The sequence below is a fragment of the Procambarus clarkii genome, chromosome 40 (assembly GCF_040958095.1).
Source record: "Procambarus clarkii isolate CNS0578487 chromosome 40, FALCON_Pclarkii_2.0, whole genome shotgun sequence".
Classification (NCBI taxonomy): domain Eukaryota; kingdom Metazoa; phylum Arthropoda; class Malacostraca; order Decapoda; family Cambaridae; genus Procambarus; species Procambarus clarkii.
In genome coordinates this window covers 1,686,685-1,713,845 of record NC_091189.1, presented here as the reverse complement: position 1 = coordinate 1,713,845, position 27,161 = coordinate 1,686,685, and the positions used below count along the sequence as shown (strand labels likewise).

At 43.0% G+C, this 27,161-nt stretch overlaps 2 protein-coding genes and 1 non-coding gene across 3 annotated transcripts in view; 2 read left to right on the top strand and 1 right to left on the bottom strand.

Annotated features, from left to right (window-relative positions):
* The window catches only part of LOC123757809 (uncharacterized), a 52,805-nt gene that overhangs the window by 6,924 nt on the left and 18,720 nt on the right, over positions 1-27,161 (top strand). Inside the window, exon 3 of the mRNA XM_045741653.2 lies at positions 9,565-9,771. Within this exon, the coding sequence (XP_045597609.2) occupies positions 9,565-9,771 (207 nt within the window). The remainder of the gene's footprint in view (positions 1-9,564; positions 9,772-27,161) is intronic.
* TRNAL-CAG (transfer RNA leucine (anticodon CAG)) lies at positions 4,309-4,392 on the top strand. Its single transcript has one exon. It is a non-coding gene; the product is annotated as a tRNA-Leu (tRNA).
* LOC138372926 (uncharacterized) lies at positions 9,836-14,555 on the bottom strand. The gene is made up of 2 exons (XM_069338602.1): positions 10,789-14,555; positions 9,836-10,296 (listed from the first exon to the last, which is right to left on the bottom strand). Exon 1 carries the CDS (start codon positions 14,553-14,555, stop codon positions 11,193-11,195), a length of 3,363 nt encoding a protein of 1,120 aa, XP_069194703.1. The 3' UTR covers positions 9,836-10,296; positions 10,789-11,192.

Sequence of the window (27,161 nt, the reverse complement as noted above, 5' to 3'; positions counted from 1 at the left end):
ATATTGCCAAGCATCATATTCCGATTAGTAATATTTCTTTTAGTTGCTTATATTTAAAGAGTCTAATATGTATTAAGTAACTTTTAATTTTATATAATTATTTTCTGAGCAACAAAATCGTAGCTTAGACGTAAAACAAACAAAACTCGAATGTAAACTTAATCGCGATCAGTTTTTGATTCAGGCCAGTACGGTAAGGTTTCTTGCGCCGCGGGCCGGATCAATACACACATGTGAGGTTCTTTTATTTAGCCAAAATTATCTTAAGGAGTAATTTGTTTAAGTAATAAGTGTGATACATATGCAATATTAATAACAGTACATTGCGGAACGATCCTAACCGGTGTTAAACTAAAACGAATCATTTTGATACCGGGTTCAAGTTAGTCACTCTTAGCTCAGTTGCCAAAATGTAATTTTTATTATTTTTTCTGGAAGAGAAGATTGTTAGTGTTTTAACTTATACGCAAACTAAGGATCAACGCATTATTGTTGACGATCATCTTACTATAAACTTCCATAAAAGACAAGAAACTAGACCACAGCAGTAATAAAGGATAACTTGAACCAACTGGCCTCCAGCTCGTTCAGTCTTGATCCCAGTGTGAGCGAGGCAGTGTACGTGCACCTCCCTCACCCTGCTCATCACAGCCTTCACCCTGCTCATCACAGCCTTCACCCTGCTCATCACAGCCTTCACCCTGCTCATCACAGCCCTCGCCCTGCTCATCACAGCCTTCACCCTGCTCATCACAGCCTTCACCCTGCTCATCACAGCCTTCACCCTGCTCATCACAGCCTTCACCCTGCTCATCACAGCCTTCACCCTGCTCATTACAGCCTTCACCCTGCTCATCACAGCCCTCACCCTGCTCATCACAGCCCTCATTCATCACCACCACTACACTCCACACCTTGGTGTATGAAGACACTAGAATTATGCGAGTCATACCCAAAACATTATTCTTGCCCCGTAACTCGTGAATCGTGAGTCTGTATCACACAAATATACATCCCTATGACTAATTACAAAAATGAAAGATTTTCTGGGTCGTGGTGTCCTTCATGCTCAGAATGAGTATATGAAATTAGTGACCGGATAAGACTTGATCCATCTTTACTAAACACGTTACAACTTTCTGAGGTAAACAGTAGCCTAGCGTAGGTGTTGGAAATTATAGTGAATTATGTTCTATAATACCCGCCGAAAGGCTGACACATAGAATAATTACCATTTCAGTGAATTTCCAATATACTGTAACAACAGAACAAAATAGAAAATCTCGCTAAAGAGTGTTACATTACATGACTTAAATGGAAAAACATATTACTTAAAACTGCTTAATGTTACAAAAAGTTGCTATGCAAAATCGAGAGATGGAGGAAGCTAATGTGTCGGCCAGGACACAGGCAGCAGCAGCAGACACAGCAGCAGAAGCAGCCGGCGCCGCTGCAGAAGGCTCACTGACCACCTTGCCTGAGGCCTGCCAGCTCGCCACCTCCGCGCACCACCAAACACTATGTTCGAACCTGCCCACCAGACGAATTCGCAAGCCCAATTACACAGAGCCAGAGAAACAGTTGATTCTTTCCCTGATCATCAGCCGGCTGGAGGTGATGGAGAACAAGTCACTGGATCGCCACATGTTGAAGGAAAAGTACAAGGCTTGGAAGGAGGTGACGGACTGTTACAATGCCAGCATAGTCGCTTCCGGGAGGAACTTGGTCACGCGCGACATGGAAGAGCTTCGTACTTTTTGGAAGAATTTACGACGAAAGAGGGAGTGGAAGGAGCGCAGGATTTCAGGTGAGATCCATTAATTCTCATAAATATCAACCTATCGTCTAAAAATGATAGTACCTGTACTCTATGTAATGCTCAAAATATAAACTGTTGCACCTCAAAATATCCACATTTGTACTCGAAACCTCCTACTTGCAAGACGTACAGTAACAGTTTGTAACATCAGTTATATTCGGGTGATTAGGGACTGTGAAACAAGAATTTGAGTGGGCGCTTATAATTGACGATGCTACATAGTCTCACTGGCTGGGTGCCTTCTTTTGTATAATTACTTATAACTGACTGCAATTACAGATGGGTCATTTCCACTACCACCTCATACCAATGCTGTGGATGGTAGTGGAAATGATTACAGAGGAACTTAGCGGGTTCCGGAACTGAACCGCAAAATTCATTTGGCTAGGCAAGTTACAGTCTTCATAAACTTACACAGTTAAAGGTATATACCAACTGTGGGATCGAGAGATGGACCACAGCATTCTGAAGTGGGCAGTGGTGGAAATATTAGTCACATGCATGCACTACAATAAGCAAGTTTGGGATACTTGTTTAAAATTGATCTTGGGATACGTTTATGTTTGGTAAACAGAATAAACTGCTAATAACAGCTAAAGATCCTAGAGCCGTCAGTTTCTTCTTTCAGCGACTTAGTGTGGTGATCCAGAGAGGAAAGGTACACTGTATCCTTGGTTCCTACCCTCCATCTGAGGAGCTGGAGGAACTCTACAACCTGCGACAAGTAGTCTTGTACCTTGCATGTAAGCAATGTTGTAACCCTTATTGTGTAATGGTTTTAAATAAAATAAAATTACAAATGTAACTAGCTCAAAAAGACTTGCCAAGCAAAACGAATTTTGGGATTCAGTTTCAGAGCCTCATATATGCTTCTGTAACCTTATATGCCTCTTATATGCTTCTGTAAACTTATATGCCCCTTATATGCTTCTGATATGGGGGGTCCATAATTGTGTAACTAGATCAGTCAGGTTCAGCACCGGCGGGCCTAACCAGCACTGGATGGGTAATCGCCCGGACAGCTTCAACCATATTTGGATGCCGTACAACGCGTCATCTCAACTACGGGATCACCATAGCCCGTGCTACTTGGAAATTTTTGTTCCAAGTAGCGAATCTTAAACAACAACAACAGCGTCCTCTCAACCAATAGGTAGCGGTTTTTTTTACGTTACTATGGCCAACGTTACAAATGCAACCTAATAAGAAAAGTATAACGGCTCACAAATATTCACGTTTTCTATGCATCGGACTCGATAGGTTAGATGGGTTGCTTGAGTTGGCACGTTTCTGGTTAGGCTAAAAAGATGGATTTATTTTAGAGTAGCAAATCAACCCGAAAATGTGGTTGCAAACCTGCCCGAAACGCTGCGCGTACTAGTGGCTTTACAAAATTGTAAATACTATGCTATGTATTCTCTCAAACCCAATGTACCTTCTTGTATATAAATAAATAGATAAATAAATAAATAAATAAATCGAGAGTATGGGCCGCTTGCTGAGTACACACTCCCGTCCTCCTGATAAGATAGTTCTGTTGTACAATGTGCTCGGTCGTACAAATATCAACGTGATGGACAAAGAGAAAGTAAAATTCGGTGCTATTCATTTGATTGAGTCTGGAAAAAAAATAAAGCTAAAAAACAAACTTTAAATATTGTTAGGCCTATTACAGCACGTATATAAAATTCATTGCGTCGGAGGACAGTTTACACATGCAGTACATGTTAGGCTTATATCGAGCCTTACCCCCCCCCCAGGGTCGAATTACGGATCTTCTCTAGTATGAAACCCCCACAACAAGTAATGCATAACTCCTGAGTACCTATTTACTGCTAGGTGGACAGGGGGCATGAGGTGATAGGAAACGTGCCCAACCATTTCAGTCACGCCAGGAATTCTCGATTGTGAGTTGAGAACGAACGAACTCGACTGTAGACCTTCTGGGCCCAGGATGATTAGGTTAGGTTTCGTTAGTAACATAATAGAAAAAACTTTCCCAGCTTGTCCAAATTCAATAACATAAGTCTACTTTCTGTTGGTCCATCACGTCCATATTTGTACTGATGGTCCACATTGAAGCCAGTAAACGTGGCTTTAACGTCCTCCACTGATGTCTGTTGAAGTTAAGTGACCAGTTGTATGTGCTTTCATCTATGGAGGATGGGCTGTTTAAGTGGACGTCGCTATACGTATTTGTTGGTGACTTTGCCAGAATATACCTAATATTTATACAGGCCCTCTGCAGTTCTTATTCCTACTACTATCTCCTCTACTACACTTTGCTCCTCACCTCTCTCTCTAGCCTATTTATTGCCTGCATCTACTTCCTCATCACGGGGAGACATCTCCCGTCACGCAGGGTGTAGTCGTGTAGAGTGTAGCAGGGTGTATATATAAATATATATATATATATATATTTATATTTATATGTAGACAACAACGACGAGGCAGACGAGATTAACATGTTTCGGTGACTAGTAATGCATGTCAGGATGGCCGAGCGGTCCAAGGCGCTGCGTTCAGGTCGCAGTCCGGTCTTCCGGGCGTGGGTTCGAATCCCACTTCTGACAAGTAGTTTTTTTCTTATGCATATTGTTATTCTTGTGTATAGTTAAAACTTACAATCATACAGAGGGAGGCTGTACATCATATGAATGCAGATTGAATAATATTTGAGTATATAATTTTGTCAATCGCGGTTCGATAGGAAAAAAAGTGGACCATTGCTATCTATATCTGTGTGTGGCGCTTGGGACGAGCGTGAAGGAGCAAGACTAGCTGAGGACGAGAACACTAGTTGATGGCGCCAAGTCCCGCGGGAACAATGACAATTATCACTCAAAATCCGCGACTTTTAGCATACATATTGAAGCGTATAAATATAAATCAATACAGAAAGATGGTGATTGATCCTGACGGAGAATACATCAGTCTATATAGATTTCCCAACATGCACAGTTTTCACGAAGTTGAGAGGATTACCGCCAGATGGGTCGGTTGTAGCAGGGATTGACAGTAGCAGATTGACAGTCACAGTGGTTAGTAATCTCGCCATTACTGCCGTTAATCGCAAAAGTTAATTAAACGGAGAGTACCTACTAGCAGGAATGGAAACCCGAGGGCTTTGTGGTTGTATTTAATTTCGGACCTGCAAGGTAGCAATCAATGCCTTGGTGCAAACGTAACCCCCCTTAGATAACGTCATTTCATAGCCCGTTATCTGAAAGTTTTATACAAAATTCCTGTCGCATGGCATTTTAATTAGTCGCGTATAAACTTTAATATGATGCGAGCGGTTCTTGGAACTTATATATACCGTAGTTAGTTACTTTTAGAGAAAGCGAATTGTCTGGAACACTTAAACTGGTACCCTGGAAACACAAACCGAAACTGTCTCTATTTTCCGCTTGTTACAACTTGTAATAAAGTTGTTACATCTTGGCTTAACGTGTTTATGACGTATTAGAACGTTGTTACAACTTGCTATATTGGTTGTTATAACTGGTTAGGTGTTAAAACTTGTTCGAACGTTGTACCAACGTCGTAGTTTCGGTGTGTGTGTTTGGCGGGTGGTAAACCCCGCTGGGTGAACCACGTCTACAAGGATTTGAGAAAGCACAGGTGATACGATCTGTCTTGAGGTGGTTGTCGGGATCAGCGTTCCAACGGCCCGGTCTCTCAACAGCCCCTCCTCCCTCCAACCCCATGATAGTTTGGTCAAGCAGGCTAGTTAGATGCCCCTGCACGCAGTCTGACATGAATTACACCTGAAGGGAATTTTTTAGTGGTGGAAGCTTTGTTTGGAAGTCAAGTTCTTGTTTGGTCACGGAACGCGTTAGTGTTTTATACACTGGTTCATGGCATGAACGACCAGTTACGTGTGTGGGGGGCTTGTTCTCTGTGACTATTGTGGAGTGGAGGTAGTTCCATCACCACAGATGTTGAGTTAGTACCAGGTCTTCACCACAGGTGTTGGGTTAATACCAGTCCCTCACTGTGACGTATATACCAGCGATAATATCGCAATATTTCTGTGTTGTTGTGTTTTTTGACATGGGATACAGACTTTGCTGTTCGCTCACCAGAGACTATAGTGAGGAGAGAAACTTGAAAGGCGATTCATGCTGGGACTAACCAAGGGAAGGGTTATTGACTCGTGTGACAACAAATATTATTGTGTGGTGGAAAGTGTTTATGCCACAGCCTGTACTCCAGCCGCGTCTTGTAGGAACATTGGTTGTGTATCGTGTGTGTGTGTGTGTGTGTGTGTGTGTGTGTGTGTGTGTGTGTGTGTGTGTGTGTGTGTGTGTGTACTCACCTAATTGTGCTTGCGGGGGTTGAGCTCTGGCTCTTTGGTCCCGCCTCTCAACTGGTGTACAGATTCCTGAGCCTACTGGGCTCTATCATATCTACCTATCTATCGTATGTGTGTGTGTGTGTGTGTGTGGTAAACGAAGACAATGCTGCGGCTGGGTGGCCAGAACACGCAGACCAAGGACACGGTGCAGCGGCTCTTGAGGACCAAGTCTTCGCGGGTGACTTTAGTGCCCCGGGTGCAGGGCGCTTGCTCGCAAGTCTGGCAGAGGTTCGGGCTGGTGCGAGTAGACGGAGAGCGGACGGAGATGGTGGCCTGCACCTCCTGCTACCGCGTCCTGACCCATCGAGGGCGGGACGGCACCTCGGGCCTCCGCAAGCATGTCTGTCCGCCCTTCACGCCCACTCTCCGCCCAACGGAGAGTGGGCGTGAAGTGACTTTTCTTTCGTCTTTTGTTTTTCACCTTCTTGGCTAAAACTGTTGATAAATGTCTTTCGCTGCCGCCTTCCTTAATCTTCGTTAATCCTCCTATGAGGGGGTACTAGGAGTGTGTGGGGAGTGGGGTCCCCTTGTAGTGTGGGGGGGGGGGTCCCTTCGTAGTGATTGATGAAGATTAAGCCACCCAAAAGGTGGCACGGGTATGAATAGCCCGTAAGTGGTGGCCCCTTTTGAGCCATTACCAGTATCAAGAGCTGATACTGGAGATCTGTGAAGGTGCGACTGCACCCTGCGTGACGGGAGATGTCTCCCGTGAGGAGCTGATACTGGAGATCTGTGGAGGTGCGACTGCACCCTGCGTGACGGGAGATGTCTCCCGTGAGGAGCTGATACTGGAGATCTGTGGAGGTGCGACTGCACCCTGCGTGACGGGAGATGTCTCCCGTGAGGAGCTGATACTGGAGATCTGTGGAGGTGCGACTGCACCCTGCGTGACGGGAGATGTCTCCCGTGCCCTCGTAGTGTGTGGGTGAGGCCTTTTATACATGGAGGAGTGCTTCTTTTAGCATGGGGTGTGGTGGGGGCTCCTAATATCGTCGGAGCGGCCTTTCATCGATGAAGCGGCCCCACATATCGTGAGAGGGGCTCCCTTATATATTCGGAATGGGGGAGCCCTCGTCGTGGACAGCTAACAGCTTCCTACCACTTGGGCTAGTCGATAGAGTGACGGTCTCGTTTCATGCAGGTCAGCGTTCAATCCCCGACCGTCCAAGTGGTTGAGCACCATTCCTGCCCCCCCCCTTCCCGTCCCATACCCAAATCCTTATCCTGACCCCTACCTAGTGCTATATAGTCGTAATGGCCTTGCGCTTTCTCCAGATAGTTCCCTCGTAGTGAGAGGGAGGTCATTTCGGAGTATGAGTATGAGGCGTATGCTGGTGTTCGATATCAACTCCTAGATCTTTCTAGGAGTTGATATCACACCAAACCTGTCTCCTGAAGCCCACATAAAAAGAATAACGTCTGCGGCATATGCTAGGCTGGCTAACATCAGAACAGCGTTCAGGAACCTGTGTAAGGAATCATTCAGAATCTTGTACACCACATATGTAAGACCAATCTTAGAGTATGCGGCCCCAGCATGGAGCCCGTACCATGCTAGGGCCGCAAGCATAAGACAAAGCTGGAAAAAATCCAAAGGTATGCCACTAGACTAGTCCTAGAACTAAGAAACTTTGCCCATTTGTTTCTGCCTCGTGCGGGAATCGAACCCGCGCCACAGAATTACGAGTCCTGCGCGCTATCCACCAGGCTACGAGGCCCTAAACTTGTGTGTACTCACCTAGTTGTGTTTGCGGGGGTTGAGCTCTGGCTCTTTGGTCCCGCCTCTCAACCGTCAATCAACAGGTGTACAGATTCCTGAGCCTATCGGGCTCTGTCATATCTACATTTGAAACTGTGTATGGAGTCAGCCTCCACCACATCACCCCCTAATGCATTCCATTTGTCAACCACTCTGACACTAAAAAAGTTCTTTCTAATATATCTGTGGCTCATTTGGGCACTCAGTTTCCACCTGTGTCCCCTTGTGCGTGTTCCCCTTGTGTTAAATAGACTGTCTTTATCTACCCTATCAATTCCCTTCAGAATCTTGAATGTGGTGATCATGTCCCCCCTAACTCTTCTGTCTTCCAGCGAAGTGAGGTTTAATTCCCGTAGTCTCTCCTCGTAGCTCATACCTCTCAGCTCGGGTACTAGTCTGGTGGCAAACCTTTGAACCTTTTCCAGTTTAGTCTTATCCTTGACTAGATATGGACTCCATGCTGGGGCTGCATACTCCAGGATTGGCCTGACATATGTGGTATACAAAGTTCTGAATGATTCTTTACACAAGTTTCTGAATGCCGTTCGTATGCTGGCCAGCCTGGCATATGCCGCTGATGTTATCCGCTTGATATGTGCTGCAGGAGACAGGTCTGGCGTGATATCAACCCCCAAGTCTTTTTCCTTCTCTGACTCCTGAAGAATTTCCTCTCCCAGATGATACCTTGTATCTGGCCTCCTGCTCCCTACACCTATCTTCATTACATTACATTTGGTTGGGTTAAACTCTAACAACCATTTGTTCGACCATTCCTTCAGCTTGTCTGTGTGTGTGTGTGTGTGTGTGTGTGTGTGTGTGTGTGTGTGTGTGTGTGTGTGTGTGTGTGTGTGTGTGTGTGTGTGTGTGTGTGTGTGTGTGTGTGATTAACTTGTTGCATACATAAACTAAGAGTATGTCCTTGCGTTCGTCCGTCGCTACTTGGTTTAATCTGGTTACTTTAGCCTGAAATAACATATACAATTTAATTTTGTTACATAGAGTATGTTTTCCTGTTACAAGCACTTAATTTTTTAAGGGGGGGGGGGCATCCGGTTATCACACGCAATTTTGTCTTTGACAAAATTTCCATGTGATTCGGGGAAAATTCAACTTGAAGTGAGGCAATACCTGTTCAAATGCGGTTGACTTGTAGAAAAAGAAGGCCGAAAATCGGTTTAAAGTGATAAACCAATCTGGAAATTATTTATTATGAAACATGAAATTGTCACCTAACCTTATGGCAGTAAAAACATTTATTTTTTTTCCTGTAACTGGTGTTCAGGATGAAATTGCCGCAGGGCAATCCTTGTATAATACGTAAACTGGACGGAATTTGATAGTTCCGAGTATCATAGCTGATTATAGGATTTCGTAGCCGTCATTGCTGCAAATCTAATTGTAGGATTGAATTGATCCAATCGAATTGGATGAGGCTGCAAATCGAGTTGCAGCCTCGTCCTCCCTCAAATTCATTAATTAAGAACTAGGCCTACATCCTTTGTGCACATGGAATCCAGTATGTCTGTGTTTTAGGCTCTGAGGCGAGTGTCTAGTGTGTCTAAGAGTCTCTAAGGCGAGTCTCGAGGTGATAATTGGTAATTTAATAAAATTTCTCTCGTTTGGTAGTGCCGGATCTGGTAGAGCGGTTGACAGGGGTCACCCCAGGGGCCGCCACAGGCAAGCCGGAGGAGTCGGCCGACGACGAGGATGAAGACCTTGGCGATGGGGTGAGCCTCATGGACACTGAACCAGTGCTGGATCATGACTACCTCAACGAATCTCAGGACGCAAAGGGCAGAGGCTTCCAGCAAAATACTCAGCTCACTTCCAGCGGTAAGTACATGACTTAGCTTTTTATATTTTTGATAGCAGTCACGACGGTAAGTATTCCACTTGGCACCTTTAAAATAGGTTTATTTTGACAAGGTTGTAATTATTGTTGGCTAATGGCCTCGGTGGAAAGAACTTTCACAATAGAGACTCGCAGTTGAACGAGTGTTAATCAAGAAGTTGAATGGGAGATAGATAATCAACCTAACGGATATGATTATATGCCAACTGGAAAAAAAGCAACAGCCCACCATTTACTGTTATACATTAAATAAGTCAAACTGAACAAAATATAATTCGAAGAAGGATTGATGGCCCCTCGTGTGGGAAAAACCTGCTGGGATTGATATAAGAGGAGACTACCAGGGACTTGTACTGAACTAAATTAAAAAATTACTGTCTGCAAATTAATTCAATGAAAATCTCTAGCTAGGGTTGTAAATCCTAATTCCTCTTTTCCTAATGACAGATTGTGGGCTGTAAGGGACAGGTGGGGTGAATGACTTGTTGATAGAAGTTCCAATCCACCTGTAGACAGGGATCTCACATCAGCTTGTATTTTATACAAGGATAAGATTTGATAAATTCAGTTATCTGACTGAACACTGGCTCTGTTTAAATCAGAGATTTAAACATACATAGTCTAACCTAGTACCATAACTTAACAGCCAATAGATTCTTATACTATAAACAACAAATTAATTGTAAAAGTATAAATAAATGACCTTAAATGGAGTCTTAATACTATTAACTTAGTACTAGAAATTATATTCAATTAAATGAACTTATATGATAACTTATAAATAACTAAGCAAGCTATTGATAACTTAATTTATATATTCAAATATATATGCAGACATTCACTTTATACAGTTAGCTTGACTGAATCTCTTCCAAGACTGTGGACACTTGTGAGGTTTTTACTTATTGAGGCTGAATTCTTTTCTGACAGAATGGACACTCATGAGGTTCAGTGCTTGGATAAGATTCACAGCTACACTATAATTTTAATAAACGTACCGATTTGTGAGGCTTAGCCTCGCTTTTTAACCAACAGACAGATTTATAGGATATTAAAGCTACACAAGCATACAATTGGCCAATCATATACCAAATAACCTTCAATATACTTCTCTGCCAGTCGGGGTGCCTGTCTGACAAGTTTGCCAGACTGATTAACTCTCTTGTTGAGTTTAGGCACGATATTTTGCTACAGCGTTGCTGTATGATGATCTGGTAGCGTTGCTACGTGATTTTTCTTTAACTGCGTTGCAGAAGAATGATATGATTTAGATATGATATAGAAATTATACATTTCTTAGATGATTATTAGATATGGTGGGTAAAAATTTCCCACATCTTCCAGAGGGAGAGAACTGGCACAGAGTCCAATACTTAGGACAATAGTAACCATATGTATTTATTTACTCTCCATTGGATTGATAATACAAGTGCAAATTTTGCTTGCACTTTTGTGCTGCTGTCCGTTGTGGACGATTGTGTCTGTTAGGAGTCTGTGGGTCTTGTGGAGTTAGAGTCTCTTGAGGTCTCTCAGGATCTAACTGCAGCTGGCTCACTGATTCCATGTGGATGAGTTTGTCCAATGTCTTCAGGGAAGTTGTTCCTTTGGACAGGATTTTGACTATTCTCAAAATCCCCTGACTATCTGGATGGACTGAGACAACTTTACCTAATGGCCAGTCAGCCCTAGGGCCATCACTGTCTACCAAGACAATATCGCCAGGTTGGAGATTAGCTATATTATGTGGGACATTGGCCCCATAGTGATGTTCTCGTAGAGATGTAAGATATTCTTTGGTCCAAACATCATTCCATTTTTGGATTATGCTGGACAGATGCTTATACCCCTGAACCAACTCGCTCTGACCCACATATGAGGGATCTCTGATCTCATCATCCACTAGAGATGGTACTGGAGTCAGAAGTCTTCCATACATTAGGTGGGCAGGACTTAATGGCTCATGTTGAGTAGGATCCTCAGACAAGTAAGTCAACGGCCGGTTATTCACCCTTGATTCTATTTCCGTGATTACTGTCTGGAGTTCTTGAAGATTGATTTTCTGACGGTGTAGAGATTTTCTCAAGGATCTTTTTACAGTTCCTATTAACCGTTCATAAAATCCTCCGTGCCATGGGGCTCTCGGAGGGATAAATTTCCATCTGCAATGACGCTGTTCCAGTGTGGAAGTAACTGCAGGATGGGAACAGATTTCCCGTAGACATGCTTCTCCAGCTACCAAGTTTGCTCCGTTATCTGAAATCATCAGCTTAGGGCATGATCGGCGTGCTGCGAATCTGCGGAAAGCTTGAATAAATGATTGAGCAGTCATATCGGGTGTTACCTCTAGATGTACTGCCCTGGTGGTAGCACAGGTGAACAGACAGATGTATGCCTTGATAGGTTGCTTATCTGCAGTCCCTGTTAGATATATTGCTCCTGTATAATCTACTCCTGTCGTTTCGAAAGGTTGTAGATGGACCACTCGTTCCTTTGGCAGGGGTGGTGGCCCTGGATAAGAGCAAGTTCTTGCATCGTACCTTCGGCATATCATGCAATTCTTCAAGATTGATTTGACTGACTGTCTTCCCTGAGGAATCCAGTACTGCTGTCTGATTTGTGTGAGTGTGTCTAACACTCCTCCATGTTTGATGATTTGTTGATGTGTATGCAACACAATCAACCTTGTGATCCAATGATTTTTTGGTAAAAGCCATGGATGCACGGTATCTAGATTGATATCTGCGTGTTTAAGTCTCCCTCCACAACGCAGAATGTTGTGATTTTCTTGGTCTATCCACAGACCGAGATTGTGTTTTAACTTATGCGGAAGATTTTCATAGTTATTCCCATAAGTTTCTCTCTGGGCTTGTCTTACCCAATAGATAAGTGCATCTGGAAAAGTGTATTTTATACCTTTTTTCCTGAGATAATGAAACACGTTCTGTGTTACATTGATTAATTTGATGAGCGAGGAGTAACGAGTACAATCCAAGACTGATATTTGAGCTTGCTGCCTGGTGGTAGTTATGGTTTGTGTCGTAATGACGTGTGGCTTTTGTTCAGGCCAACTACCATTCACCAACCATCGAGGCCCATGAAACCAAATATCTGCCTTTGCAAACTGTTTAAATGTCATACCTCTTGATAAGAGATCAGCTGGATTATCCTTTGTTGGTACATGCAACAATTGAAAGCCTGCGGAAATTTCTTTAATTTCCGAGACGCGATTTTTTACATATGGAGTTGGACAGTTGTCGTTTCGTACCCATTGTAAGACAGCTTCATTGTCAGACCATATAATGACATCTTTGATGTTGATGGTAGACAAGACTTGTTTGATATGCACTGCTAAGCGTGTACCAGTTAGCAGTGCTGTTAGTTCCATCTGAGGCAAAGTCCTCTTTTTTAATGGAGCGACTCTGGCCTTAGAGGTGATAAGATATGATTGATTAGAAGTCACTAAGTAAGCACAAGCTCCAAAAGCTTTGGCTGACGAGTCTGCGAATACATGTAGTGATACTTCCTCATTTTCCTCGACTATGTGTCTCGGAAAGATTATCTTTTCAACTAAAGTTTGTTCTTGAGCCACTTCCATCCAAGCTTTTTGTAACTGGATTGGTAGTGGATCATCCCAACCAACCTTAGCCTTCCATGCTTGTTGCACCAATAAACGCCACTTGATTGTCAAAGGATTTAGTAGACCTAGTGGGTCGAATACTTTGCTAACTTGTGAAAGCAAATCCCTTTTTGTAGTGATGTTGTAATTTACTGGCACAGATTTGATCGATATTGTGTCCGAGATTAAATCCCAATCCATACCTAACACCTTTTGTGATTCTGGTACGTGATATTCAGGGTAATCTCTTGCTATTTGATTATTCAATGTTGCATTATTAGAGGCCCAAGATTGTAGTGGCATGTTGGCACCTTGTAGCTCCTTGTTGGCCTCTTGATATAATTGTAACAGTTCAGTAGTACTGTTAACTGTCCCTTGAAAATTATCTACATATAGATTTTGACTGATTTCAGTCTTACAGGGACTTGATGATTTCTTCAGATGAGTATCTAGAGTTGCTTGCAACAGAAATGGACTGCTTGTCGCGCCGAAAAGAACTGAAGAGAATCTGAAAGTCACTACTGGACTATTGACATCTTCTGGGTTCTCTACCCATAGAAACTTAGTGAAGTCTCTATCTTCTTCTTGTAAGCCAACTCTTAGAAAGGCCTTACTTATATCTGCTGAATACGCATATTTGTTAAGTCTAAACTTCAACAGTATGTCATACAATTTCTGAGTTAGACTTGGACCTGTTTGCAAACAATCATTTAGACTGGTTCCTTGGGGTCCAGATTTAGAGCTACAATTAAAAACTATCCGTAAAGGAGTCGTTTTTGATTCTCTCATTACAGCCATGTGAGGTAAAAAATGGCCTGTTTGCGTATTGTCATGTTTCACGACTTCGATGAATTTATTCTTTAATTGTTGAGCAATAATCTCATGATAGAGTTTTAAATGCTCAGGCCTTTTTCTTAGCTTTGCTAGTTGCGATTTAAATTGACTATAAGCCATGTGATAATTGGTAGGTAAGGTTTTATGGTTGATTTTCCATGGTAGCCTTACCCAGTACTGTCCATCATAGTACTGTACAGTTTCTAAGTATTGATTATATGCACAGACATCATCAGGACTTGGTTGTTCAGGAATTATTCCTATAGCATCAAGTTCCCACAATTGAGGTACAGATTCTAATCCATCATCAATCATGTGGGGGATTTTAAGTGGTGACTGTTCTTTGCCTAGTCATGCCACTATTACAGTTTCTGTATGATGTGATTTTTCAGGAGTTGAAGGTTCAAGATCTAGTATAGGTCCTGTCATCAATATGCCTCCTGCTGATTTGAGTATATTCATACCCATAGATTCTTCTGATCCCAGAATGAATCGATGATAGTAGTCAGCTCCAATCAGGATTCCGATATCCCCTATGTAGTCAGAATCAAGTAGAGGATCTGCTAATTGGATTCCTTTTTCTTTTAGGAATTTAATTGTTGCTGTCAGACCAGTCACTTCCATTTCAGTAGGAATTTTATCAACTACTATGGCTTCTACTGTCCTTTGGGATGTACCTAGACAGACATTGAGTTTTACTACTGGAAAGGTTCTACGACCAGAATTAGTAAAAAACCCTGATATGGATGTAGATACTTGCTTTGAAGATTTAAGTTGTAAATCTTCTGCCATCTTTTTACTGATAAAGGTTTTCTGTGACCCTTGATCAAAAAAGCCTCTAGTTGGAATACAAATTCCTTGATTGCATAGTTCTAGCTGTGCAGTAGGCAATATGGCTGTTGTAACAATTTCTGTATCCAAGTCGTTGACATTGCTCATTACTGTACAGAATTGTACGGCTGTTGTGGTATTATCATCTTTGGGCTTTGCCTGAGATGCAGGTTGATTATTGGAAGTCTGTGATCTGGATTGAGTGCTAATATCACCACAGAGTGCTGTGTGATGTACACTTTTATGACAATATTGGCAGTTTTGCAATGGAGTGTTACACTCACTAGTATCGTGCTTCCGTAGACAACGGATGCACCTGTTCAGAGATTTCAGTCGATCGATTCGACTGGCACGGCCTACATAAACTGTGCATTGATAAATGGTATGTGCTTCTTGACAGAATAAACATTTTGGGGCACTTGTAGCTCCTTTTGTCTTATCTGTCTTAGGAGCTTGGTTTCCTACAGTTCTGTTAACTGTGGGGGATATAGCATAAGAGCCAACATTATTCTTTTTCCACTTTGCAGAAGAGGAGTTTTGTTGCCTTGATTTTTGACTGCCATTCTGGACATTTTTGCTTTTGTCCTTGGATTCACCTTTGGGGATTTTTTCTTGAGATCTAAGTTTTCCTCGGCTTCGTAATCTTTGTACGTAAGCTCGAAGTCCATCAAAGATTTGGCTTTGTGATAAGATGTTGTTACAAGTATGTAAAACTTGTAGGTAAGTAATTACATGCAAGTAGGTCATACAAGCATGTAACACTTGTACTCCTCCAAGGATTTCCTTAAAGGATGAATTGTATCTGTAATAATGTGTATCTACATTATTCATGATGTGATGAAGCATTTTGCTTTTTCTTTTTTTCTCGGCTTTGCCTTTTCTATTAAGTAAGTCTCTTTGAGATGCTTGATTAACTTCAGATTTTCTGAGGCTGCTTTCACTCCAGTGAAAGCATGAGATTAGGTGATCAAGACTATATTCTTGGATTAAGATAGTTATCTTAGATGGATGATAATATTTGTATTGACATTGTCAATGTGTTGTTAGCCTTTCAGATTGTGATGTGAGATTAAGATTGATCTTAATCCCCAATTGTAGACTATTGTAGCCAAGTGATGATGACATTTGTCTATCACCTGATTTAAATGGTCTGTAGGCTGTAGATTCAAGTGATTTTTTAGACACTTTGTGTCCTTTTCTTTTCTGTTTCAGTTGCTGGTGGAATACTGTTAGTCATTTTGACCTTTTCCGAGTTTCGGAGATTCCGAGATTTTTCTCTTTTTTCTGATAAATATGTATGATGTTAATGTATTTTGATAAATGAGCTTTCCTGTCTACTTAGGTAATGATTCCAAAGATCGTCCTTCATTTCCTCCCTGGAATCTGGTTGTAGCAGGTGTTCAATTATCAAAAGTACTGTAATAATTTGATTTGTGACCCGAATGCACGAATGCACCAAGTTGGTAAATCCTGTAATAATTTTTTAAAAATAGTAAATGGCACTATTTTTGCAAAGTTATTACAAAATCTGTTACCATAATAATTGTTAGATAAAATACAGTAGAATGTCTACTGGTTTTACCTGGAATAGGGTTTGATACAGTTGATTATAGTTAGATTGTAATGATATGCTCTTACAGTGATGATAACACTTTTTTAAAGAATATTATGTAATGAGCAGCTCTGAAAATCAGTAGATTAGAGATAATGCTAGATAATACACTTAAATATACATGTAATGTTACCACAATGAGGTAGATAATTGGTAATTTATGATTAAGATGCAGTTGTGTCTTTGACACTGATATACTTAAGTACTGTTGTTTCTTAACATAAAACAGTATCAGTTTGTTATGAATGCTTACTAGTTAATGGATATGGTGGCTTAAGCCACTGCAAACAATATGTTTACTTAGATATATAGCTATGATAAATATTGGCTGATAGCTAGGTTAGGCTAGAATATGTAAGAATTATTCCAATGCAAAATCAAGAAGTTTCTTATGTATTTGGCACTGAAATATTCGGTAAATGAATGATCATAAATATCTAGGTACAAAAGACCATTATTATCTAGGTTCGAAGGACCATTAATGTGGGAAAAACCTGCTGGGATTGATATAAGAGGAGACTACCAGGGACTTGTACTGAACTAAATTAAAAAATTACTGTCTGCAAATTAATTCAATGAAAATCTCTAGCTAGGGTTGTAAATCCTAATTCCTCTTTTCCTAATGACAGATTGTGGGCTGTAAGGGACAGGTGGGGTGAATGACTTGTTGATAGAAGTTCCAATCCACCTGTAGACAGGGATCTCACATCAGCTTGTATTTTATACAAGGATAAGATTTGATAAATTCAGTTATCTGACTGAACACTGGCTCTGTTTAAATCAGAGATTTAAACATACATAGTCTAACCTAGTACCATAACTTAACAGCCAATAGATTCTTATACTATAAACAACAAATTAATTGTAAAAGTATAAATAAATGACCTTAAATGGAGTCTTAATACTATTAACTTAGTACTAGAAATTATATTCAATTAAATGAACTTATATGATAACTTATAAATAACTAAGCAAGCTATTGATAACTTAATTTATATATTCAAATATATATGCAGACATTCACTTTATACAGTTAGCTTGACTGAATCTCTTCCAAGACTGTGGACACTTGTGAGGTTTTTACTTATTGAGGCTGAATTCTTTTCTGACAGAATGGACACTCATGAGGTTCAGTGCTTGGATAAGATTCACAGCTACACTATAATTTTAATAAACGTACCGATTTGTGAGGCTTAGCCTCGCTTTTTAACCAACAGACAGATTTATAGGATATTAAAGCTACACAAGCATACAATTGGCCAATCATATACCAAATAACCTTCAATATACTTCTCTGCCAGTCGGGGTGCCTGTCTGACAAGTTTGCCAGACTGATTAACTCTCTTGTTGAGTTTAGGCACGATATTTTGCTACAGCGTTGCTGTATGATGATCTGGTAGCGTTGCTACGTGATTTTTCTTTAACTGCGTTGCAGAAGAATGATATGATAAAGATAAAGAATGAAGGTGGAGGAAACCGTGTCACCGTGATCTCCACTATACACTCTTATTTTATGAATGTTCTATGATTTTCCTTGTAGATATTGTCCAGGTACTCCCCCAGTTCTAGAGAGTATTCACTGGCGATAAAAATATTAGATAAGGTGTCCTTGAGCTGGTAATGTTCGCTAAGGATCAGTCACTTGTTCACTCATTTGTCAACAAACGCGGAGTGCCGCTGGGCTTGTTGGTGGGCGCTTCCCTCCCCCCCATCGCCCTGCCATGCTCTCTGAGCACGGTAGCCTTCAATGAATATTGATTGATTATTTTTACAGTCTAGACTTATGATTAAGATAAGATGTGATTATAATATAATTAGATATAAGATTTAAAGATTATAAGTAGTATTTGAAAGTACCACTGATTCTTATTAAGGATTCGATTTTTAATCCTACCGGATATTGAATCAATGTTCCAATAGTTTTTTAATTAAGAAGTCCTTCTAGAAGCTTCTGGATCCTTGAAAGATCATGTACAAAGTCACGTAGGCATCAAAAGGGCCCCTGTTGCGTACGTGTTCATGGTGCCATTGTCATCCAGGATCAAGCTATAATGAATCTTTGATACGATTTAGATATGATTTTGATATGATTTAGATATGATATAGAAATTATACATTTCTTAGATGATTATTAGATATGGTGGGTAAAAATTTCCCACACCTCGCAATCCGTGAAACAATCACGGAAACTGTTGTACACAGGCACTCGAGGCAACATTAGCAGCTGCGTTAGAAACTCAAACGGAAGCATCTAAGAGACATTCCCATCGTGTACCAAAAAAACGATCCCAAAGAAGCTACTATCATGGTGTATGTAGCATTCTGCAGCTGGGGACCAGAGTTCCTAGTTTCAATTTTGGGAGCCAGAGGTGGAACAGCATTTGTAGCCTTGGCTACACAGACAACTTGAGCCCTCTACTCTTTTTATTATTGGGACCCTAGGCATACAAATAAATGTAGGTGCCGAGACATCATTATTGTAACTCGTCCTTCTAGCAATATGGTACCTATATTGACTGCCACGACTTGGTAAGGGTCCAGGGCGGACCAAAACGTCCTCACTTTAATTTAATTTCACTTGTGTGGGTTGAGTTATTAGTGGGTGTAGTTATTTTGGAGGCGAGTCCAGGCCTAGGATTCATCAAGCCTTTACCCATCAACTATCGAAACCCTTTACATTTTTCTGCTAGCATGGCGGCTTTGTTTACATATACAGTACTGTATTAGACCATTCACCAGCTTCGAAGCTTCACAACCTAAGGTTAAGGAGGAAAGATGTACAGGTTTGGCAAGGACATAGTTTTTAGCATTTTCAAAAACAGTCTTGCTAGTTCACGCATGCTCATGATTCTTCCAGAACCCCCTAGTGCTCCTCTTGGGTTGAGCCGGCATGGACGAGATTGTCGCGAAGCAATCACTGACCTAGGAGGGGTAGACACACTTGGTCGTGTTATGTACCCAACAGTTGCTCGAAAATATACAAGTACAATATTATTCTGCTGAAGTCCTTGTAACAGAAATTTTTTTCTCTGGAAGACTCGCAGTGGAACCCATCGACCCTCTCGATCATGCATGGCGGCCTCGGCATATACCCGGCCCCATCTTGTTGCTTTTCATTTATTATTACCCCTCTTTTGTATATGATAAGCTGGTTAAAGGTATTCTAATGGACCACCTCGTTAACTGAGGTGCACGACCCTTGAAGTAGGTTTTGACACCTACTTCACTATTTTTTTCTCCCTTCCTATTTATGCTACGATGCTGAGACTAAGACCAGATGAAACCCTTTCATATACAACTAGTCAAAAAAGTTTGATTGAAATCGAACTAGTTTTCATTTAATGCATTTTTTTGGAAATCTGGAGCCCTTGCCCCCTTTGAAGGTGGATGTGCTTAACAGTGACTACAGCGAAGGGAGGTGTAGCTCCTTGTGCCCGGCCTACCTGACTTGTTTGCCTGTTCTATTATACTTTAACTTCCTTATCGTTCGATTTCTTTGGCGGAACGTATTTAATTATATCTCTTAAAGTTGTTTGAATTCCAGTTTTCACTTGTCCTACTTTCAATTTAAAGAGGCTGTCTTTGTCCATCTTGTCTATTATCCTCAGTATCTCGTAGGTTGTGGTCATATCCCCCGTTTCTTCCCTCCCCTAGGGTTGTGAAGTCCAGTTCCGTTAACGAATCCTCGCAGCTTGATCCTCTTAGCTCAGACACTAATCTTGTTCCAGGCCTCTCTATTTCTTCAATTTTGGTTTTATGGTTCAAAGTTATATTCACCTAGTTGTGCTTGCGGGGGAGTTGAGGTGACGGATGTTTGGTGGGGATGGTGTGTGAAAGAGGGGGATGGGGGGTTGTGTTTGGGGTGTTGGAATACTGTGATGGGATGGGGGTGTAGGGGTAATGTATGGTGATAGAGGTGGAGGGGTGGACAATGATGATGGTGGAGGAGGGAGTGTTGGTGTGGTGGTGGAGCGGGTGTGGCTGTGTACCTTTGATGGAGATACTTTGTGATGTCGTAACGTAGTGTTAAAATATTTATTTAAAAATATTGAATCGCAGTTAGTAGACTTTCGATTGTATTTATTTACTGATAAAGTCGCAAGTGAATGTTTCCGAAGGTGGACATGGTGGTGTTGGAGTGTACGCGCATGCGGGCGCTGGAGCGTGCGTTTCGAGCGTTGGAGCGTGCGTTTCGTGCGTGGGAGCGCGCGTTTCGTGCGTGGGAGCGCGCGTTTCGTGCGTGGGAGCGCGCGTTTCGTGCGTGGGAGCGCGCGTTTCGTGCGTGGGAGCGTGCGTTTCGCGCTCTTGAGCATGCGTTTCGTGCGTTGGAGCGTGCGTTTCGTGCGTTGGAGCTTGTGCAACAGTTGGGAGAGTGGCGTCCACCAGGGCGGTCCCGTGTTTGCTTAAGTTTCGCTGCTAAAAATGTAATAGTGTTCCATATTGCAGTTGAGCTTGACATCAGGAGGACCTCCACGATACTCCACCATTTGTGAGAGTAATGGTGGGGGGGGGGGGGAGGGGATGGGGGGGTGCGCGCGCGCTCGTCCATAGAGGGTTCGCAGGGTGCGTGGTGCGTCAGCATGGCGCAGTAATGACAAAAGTATTGATTCCTGCGCAGCCCGCAGCCCGCGCTTGGCTCCCCGCGGCAGGCGAGGCACTCCCACTAAGATACGGCGGTGGCACTCCTTGGCTCTTATGTGGTATGGTGGCGCCGGCTGCGCTGCCCCATGTCAGTATAGAATTCAGTTGTGATGGCAGCTCACGTATCCTAGTAACTGTTATCTTCCACCAAAACAACCAGCCTTTCTAGCCTGGTGTGTGCTCGTGGGGGGGGGGGGGGGGGGGGTGAGGGGGGATAGCGAAGGGGGAGGGAGCAGGGGCTGCTGCGCTCTGCTGTGTGGCGCAGTGTCTGCCCTCACCCCGCGCTGGTCGCACCCTCCTTGTGTTAGCAGTGTTGTCGGTCCTACAGTGTTAGGGAGGCCTCACACTACAGCAGGCATATGTCCCAACCTGCTGCTGTGGGGGCGCAGTGAATACCCGGACCGTGGAGCAGTTAGTGCCTCGCCTCCCTTCCCCCCTCAGTGCCAGTCTCCTCCCTGCCTGGGGGCGCCTCGCCACGCGACCTATGATTCTAATCGTCACATTGTTAATTGATAGCGTGGCAGTTGCATATGAATAAGATTAGAACACTTTTCTTCGTGTCAGTTTACACGAGGCTGCGTTATTGAAAAACTTGAAATTACCGATCAGTTGGACGCTCCATAACGTGGTTAGATATACAAGTCAAAGAAATCGCTGTTTAGACGTGCGTATAACAAGTGAGTGTCTGTCCCCCCCCCTCTCCCCGCTCGTCAGTTGCCACTGTGCAACTGGACTCTTAGAGTCTCCAGCTCCAACCTCTGACAACTGTTGACACTCCTTCATCACTAATTGTTTCCAAGACAACTGGAAGCCGATTGTTTCGTTTTGGGTTGAGATAGCCTAATTTTCATCCCTCTTGAACTTAATTTCACACTAAACCTGCTTTCTCATACATTCTACTGATGATTTATCGTCTATATTGAGACATTGAGATTCGAATTATATCATATTATTGCTAAACATCTCCGTTTCTATAGCCATATATATAGCTTTCTACACAAATTATTGCATCTTTTATGTTTATTGCAACATGTCAGAAAGTTTCAACGAAATTCAGGCCGCAGTCGCTAAAATCTGTCAGCGTTGAAGTGGTAGGGTTGAGAGCCACAGGAGGTTGTAGTGGTGACGGTGTTGGTGGTAACCGCGGGCATGAAGGCAGCCCGGCCCCGCTCCCCCTCCCACGCCGCCAAGAACAAGACTCCCCAGGACCGCGTGTGGGAGTTCGGTTGCGTCCTGGGAGAACGCAATGGTCGCCTCCTCTGTCGACCGTGCAACCTTGCCCTCGACCACACTCGCAGGTCAACCATCGTCGAGCATCTAAGGTCACTATTGAAGGTCACAAGCAGCCTCTTCAAGTGTGAATGATAAAATTTAAATTTTAAATTTTGCCCCGAGGGGCGAGTTTATTGGGCAGCGCCACTCATCTTGAGTGGACATACCGCCATAGCAGAATGTATATGAATGCATGATGATGTGCAAGTGATCTGAGATGGCTTTTTTTTCATAGGCTTTTGAATACGAGTATTCTGTCATCAGAGACGTTTCCACTTTCTCGTGAAACAAACAAAACTCAGATTTGCTAATAATAATAAGTACCACAAGCTGTTCTAAATTGCTAAATTTCCTTTAGCAAGTTTAATCACAAAACGGTTTGGTTTACGAAAGTGCAGGTGATGGGGTAGTGGTGAAGCCGCTGGCCAAGCCTAGCCATGGCTACTGGTACTGATTGGTTAGGAACATCTCCACGCCAAGACTTGTATGTATATATTATGCAGTATATATGAATTATATGTATGTATATATATTACACAGTATGTATAAATGTTATGTATAACACAGTATGTATGAATTATGTGTGTATAATGTATTTGTAAAATGTATATCTGAAAGGTATGTAAGTAATGTAACGTATGATGTAAATATGTTGTGCATAATGTCTATAAGTGATGAATAATGTATGTATTTATGAACAGTGTATGTGTATTTAAGTAAAGAATGTATGTATACAGTGCGTGTGTGTGTGTGTGTGTGTGTGTGTGTGTGTGTGTGTGTGTGTGTGTGTGTGTGTGTGTGTGTGTGTGTGTGTGTGTGTGTGTGTGTGTTGACAGAGGGCTAGACCTTATAAACCTTCAGCCTACTCAATCATCGTCATAGGCCTACCATCATTAAAAGCTTGTCCAAAATTGTAGTCCAGAAGCTTGGGGCTAGCCTCGCCCAAATTTGTAGGGGAAATGGTCTGGGGTACGGGACGGACATAGGCTGCTCAGGGTAGGTGTAAGTCAAATGATTTAAGAAATACTAATAATTATCTGATTATCTTTGAAGTGTGGTCAATTGTGAAATATTGGTTGTGATGCCCTAAAAGATTGTCGTGATCGTACACACGTATTTCCTTAAGAGACCCATGCAGTAGATTCGTTCCTTACCAATATTTAATTTTCTGAGAGAAGGGGGGATGAGGGGCAAATTGGGGGTAAGGGAAGGGTGGGGAGGACGAAGGAACAAAGAGGTGAAGGGACTAAGAGGATGGGGAAAAGTGGGGAGGGGGAGAAAGGGATGACCAAGAGGATGGGGGGGATAGAGGGAAGAATGGGGGATCAATGGGAGATGGAGGAAGCAGGGGGGAAGTCACGAGGGGGGGGGGTCAAAGGGAGAAGAGGGGTGGAATGACGATGGGGGGGGGGGGAGGGGGAGACGGACTATCCCGGGCACCGCCGGCTACCCCTCCTAATTTGTATATAATTGCAATCAATGCAAAAGTCTTAGCAGAAAGCTCCACCCGAAATGAGACAATTGATCATGAAACAATTTAACCGATTTGATTTTTGGAAAACCTTTCACAAAAATGAAGCAAATAGACCCAGATGAAGACAATCTCCCACTTTGGAAGACAGAGGAGTCAGGAAGCAGACGCGTGAGCTGCTCTACTACTGCTGCAGTGGTGCCACCTCGTGCCAGACACCAGCACTTGTAGTACACTACCCGTACAGTCTCCCTGACAGCTGAGTGGACAGTGCGTCGGATTCGTAGTCCTGAGGTTCCGGGTTCGATCCCCTGTGGAGGCGGAGACAAATGGGCAAAGAGTTTTTCACTCTGATCTCCTTGTTACCTAGCAGTAAATAGGTACCTGGAAGTTAGACAGCTTCTGCGGGCTGCTTCTTGGGGGTGTGTAACAAAAAGGAGGCCTGGTCGAGGACCGGGCCGTGGGGACGCTAAGCCCCGAAATCATCTCAAGATAACCTCCCTAAAAAACGCGACACAGCCGAATGCAAATGCGTACATGGGCATGGCACCTTATTATGGCAGGAAATCTGATTGTCATTCTTATATTGTTCTCTGCCTGCTCCATCTTCACCAATCAGATTCCGTATTCGGATTTTTACGCAGCCATTCATAAGGTAATCCGCAACCGTTAGAGTGAGAGAGCGTGAGTGAGTGAGTTAGAGATATGGGGCCAGATTCACGAAGGTACTTACGGAAGCACTTACGAACCTGTACATCTTTTCTCAGTCTTTGGCGGCTTTGTTTACAATTATTAAACAGTTAATGAGCTCCGAAGCACCAGGAGGCTGTTTGTAACAATAACAACAGTTGATTGGGAAGTTTTCATGCTTGTAAACTGTTTAATAAATGTAACCAAAGCCATCAAAGATTGAGGAAAGATGTACACGTTCGTAAGTGTTTGCGTAACTGCTTTCGTGAATCTGGTCCATGGTCAGATATTGCTAGACCATTGGCACACAGTTAATAAACTGCACTATTAAATCCTTGCCTTCAGGAGGTGTGGAGACATATCTGGCTTGGTTGTGTATTGGTCTCACGCGCTTAACTCATGGCCACTTACTGGAGCCAAAATATCCTACCATTGTCCTCATTTTCGGGATGATCGGGTGTCTTGCCTTGTCAACGTCCCTTTGAGTCTGTTTTTTTCTTCCTCGATGAATCGTCGCTGACTTGTACAACGCGTGATGCTATAGGTTTGTCTCTTTTGTCTCGTTTTGGCATCCTGAGTAATTTATATAATTTTGGTAACCATGTTGTGTTGTAGATGGGGTTAGTCTTCCAGGCTTGGCGCCTTTTTTTTAATAATTACTTAATTCGCTCGTATGCTCTCGTTGTTACTTGATTAGAAGTAGTGTTTTGTCTTGCGAGGGGGAATAATATTGAGTAGAATAATAATGCTTCCAGCGTTACTCGTAACTTGGGGCTAGAGATGTACGGTGCGAAAGGCAAGAACACTTAGCATACCTTTCCCTCCATCTTCACTGTGGTCGGGGTACGGGTTTTGCCGGATGGAACCGTTTTGGTTGTACCAGGCAACACCAGATCACTGAACAGTTTCCAAGCCAGTCATGAAGAGCTCATTCCAACAGAAGCTGGAGCCCACGACACTGAAACTCGGTGTGAATAACTCGTAGGTCTAGTTACCAGCAACCACTACCATACAGAAGGCATTACTCTCTGGTGAATCGAGAATTGCTATGCAGGCGATGAGTCACAATAACGTGGCTAAAGTATGTTGACCAGACCACACACTAGAAGGTGAAGGGACGACGACGTTTCGGTCCGTCCTGGACCATTCTCAAGTCGAGAATTGCTATTCTACGATAACTGCAGTATCAGAGCCTTTGACAGAATTTTCTGTCAAATTCCACTGCTCTTTAAGTGAGAAACTTGAGAGTTAACTCTAAGAAGTGAAGAGCAGCTGATACTCTGAACAGTAGCAGCTTCCACTTGACCTGATTGCTACCTCAAGCACCCATCAGTCATCACTGCTCCACTTCGATCATAACAATTGCCAACCAACTGGCAGGTCTCCGCTGCCATTCCCATAATGTATATGGCATCCACCTGTTGTGTATCGCGAGCGACCATCTGGTGTATGTATGTGTATGCGCAGTGTGCCAAGTACATATATGGATTAAGATTACACTCTTAAGTTACTGAAAAATCTTAGTTTAGGGGGGGTAGAGGTGAACACCATAGGCTTCCACGATGCTGTCACCAATAGCAGCTACCTTGTGGTTACCTTACGATGATTTCGGGGCTCAACGTCCCCGCGGCCCGGTCCCCGACCAGGCCAAGTCACATATATTGTTCAGGTTGTAGTTCGAGGATCCTGTGCGTACGGGTGAGATTGCGAGTAGGTCAAACAAAGATTTCATGTACAAATTTACACAGAATACACATTTAGACTATGATGTCAGCGTCATGATGCCATGTGTGTATGTGATTTCTTTGTGATTTCGAACAGAGGTCGTCAGCGAAGCGCTGTTCGAGAACTGTTCGAACGTCATCAGTTGTGAAACGTGTGTAAACCTTTTGCCATTCATAAACAGCGGGGTTTGGGAGCTGGATTAGCGATCATGTGTTGATGAGGACGGGCTGGGTAGTTGAGAGGTTTCCTAACGCTGAGTTAGCTCACGTGACAGCTTGTCTGTGTGTGTATTTTACTGCTTGGCTGAGTTATTCTGTTGCTGAGTTAATGTATTTATTAGCAGTGCTGAGGGGAGTAATTATTGTTGTGGAGCTCTTGCATGTTGTATATCAAATACGGCTTTGGCCGAGCTCTGCAAGACTGTGTGGTGCACAGCCTGGTATGTGGTGCACAGCTTGGTGCGTGGTGCACAGCCTGGTATGTGGTACACAGCTTGGTGCGTGGTGCACAGCCTGGTATGTGGTGCACAGCTTGGTGCGTGATGCACAGCCTGGTATGTGGTGCACAGCTTGGTGCGTGATGCACAGCCTGGTATGTGGTACACAGCTTGGTGCGTGGTGCACAGCCTGGTATGTGGTACACAGCTTGGTGCGTGGTGCACAGCCTGGTATGTGGTGCA

Bases quoted from the DNA above. Each gene is read 5' to 3' on its own strand.
- LOC138372926 (XM_069338602.1), bottom strand. From the start codon at position 14,555: ATGATTGATGATGGATTAGAATCTGTACCTCAATTGTGGGAACTTGAT.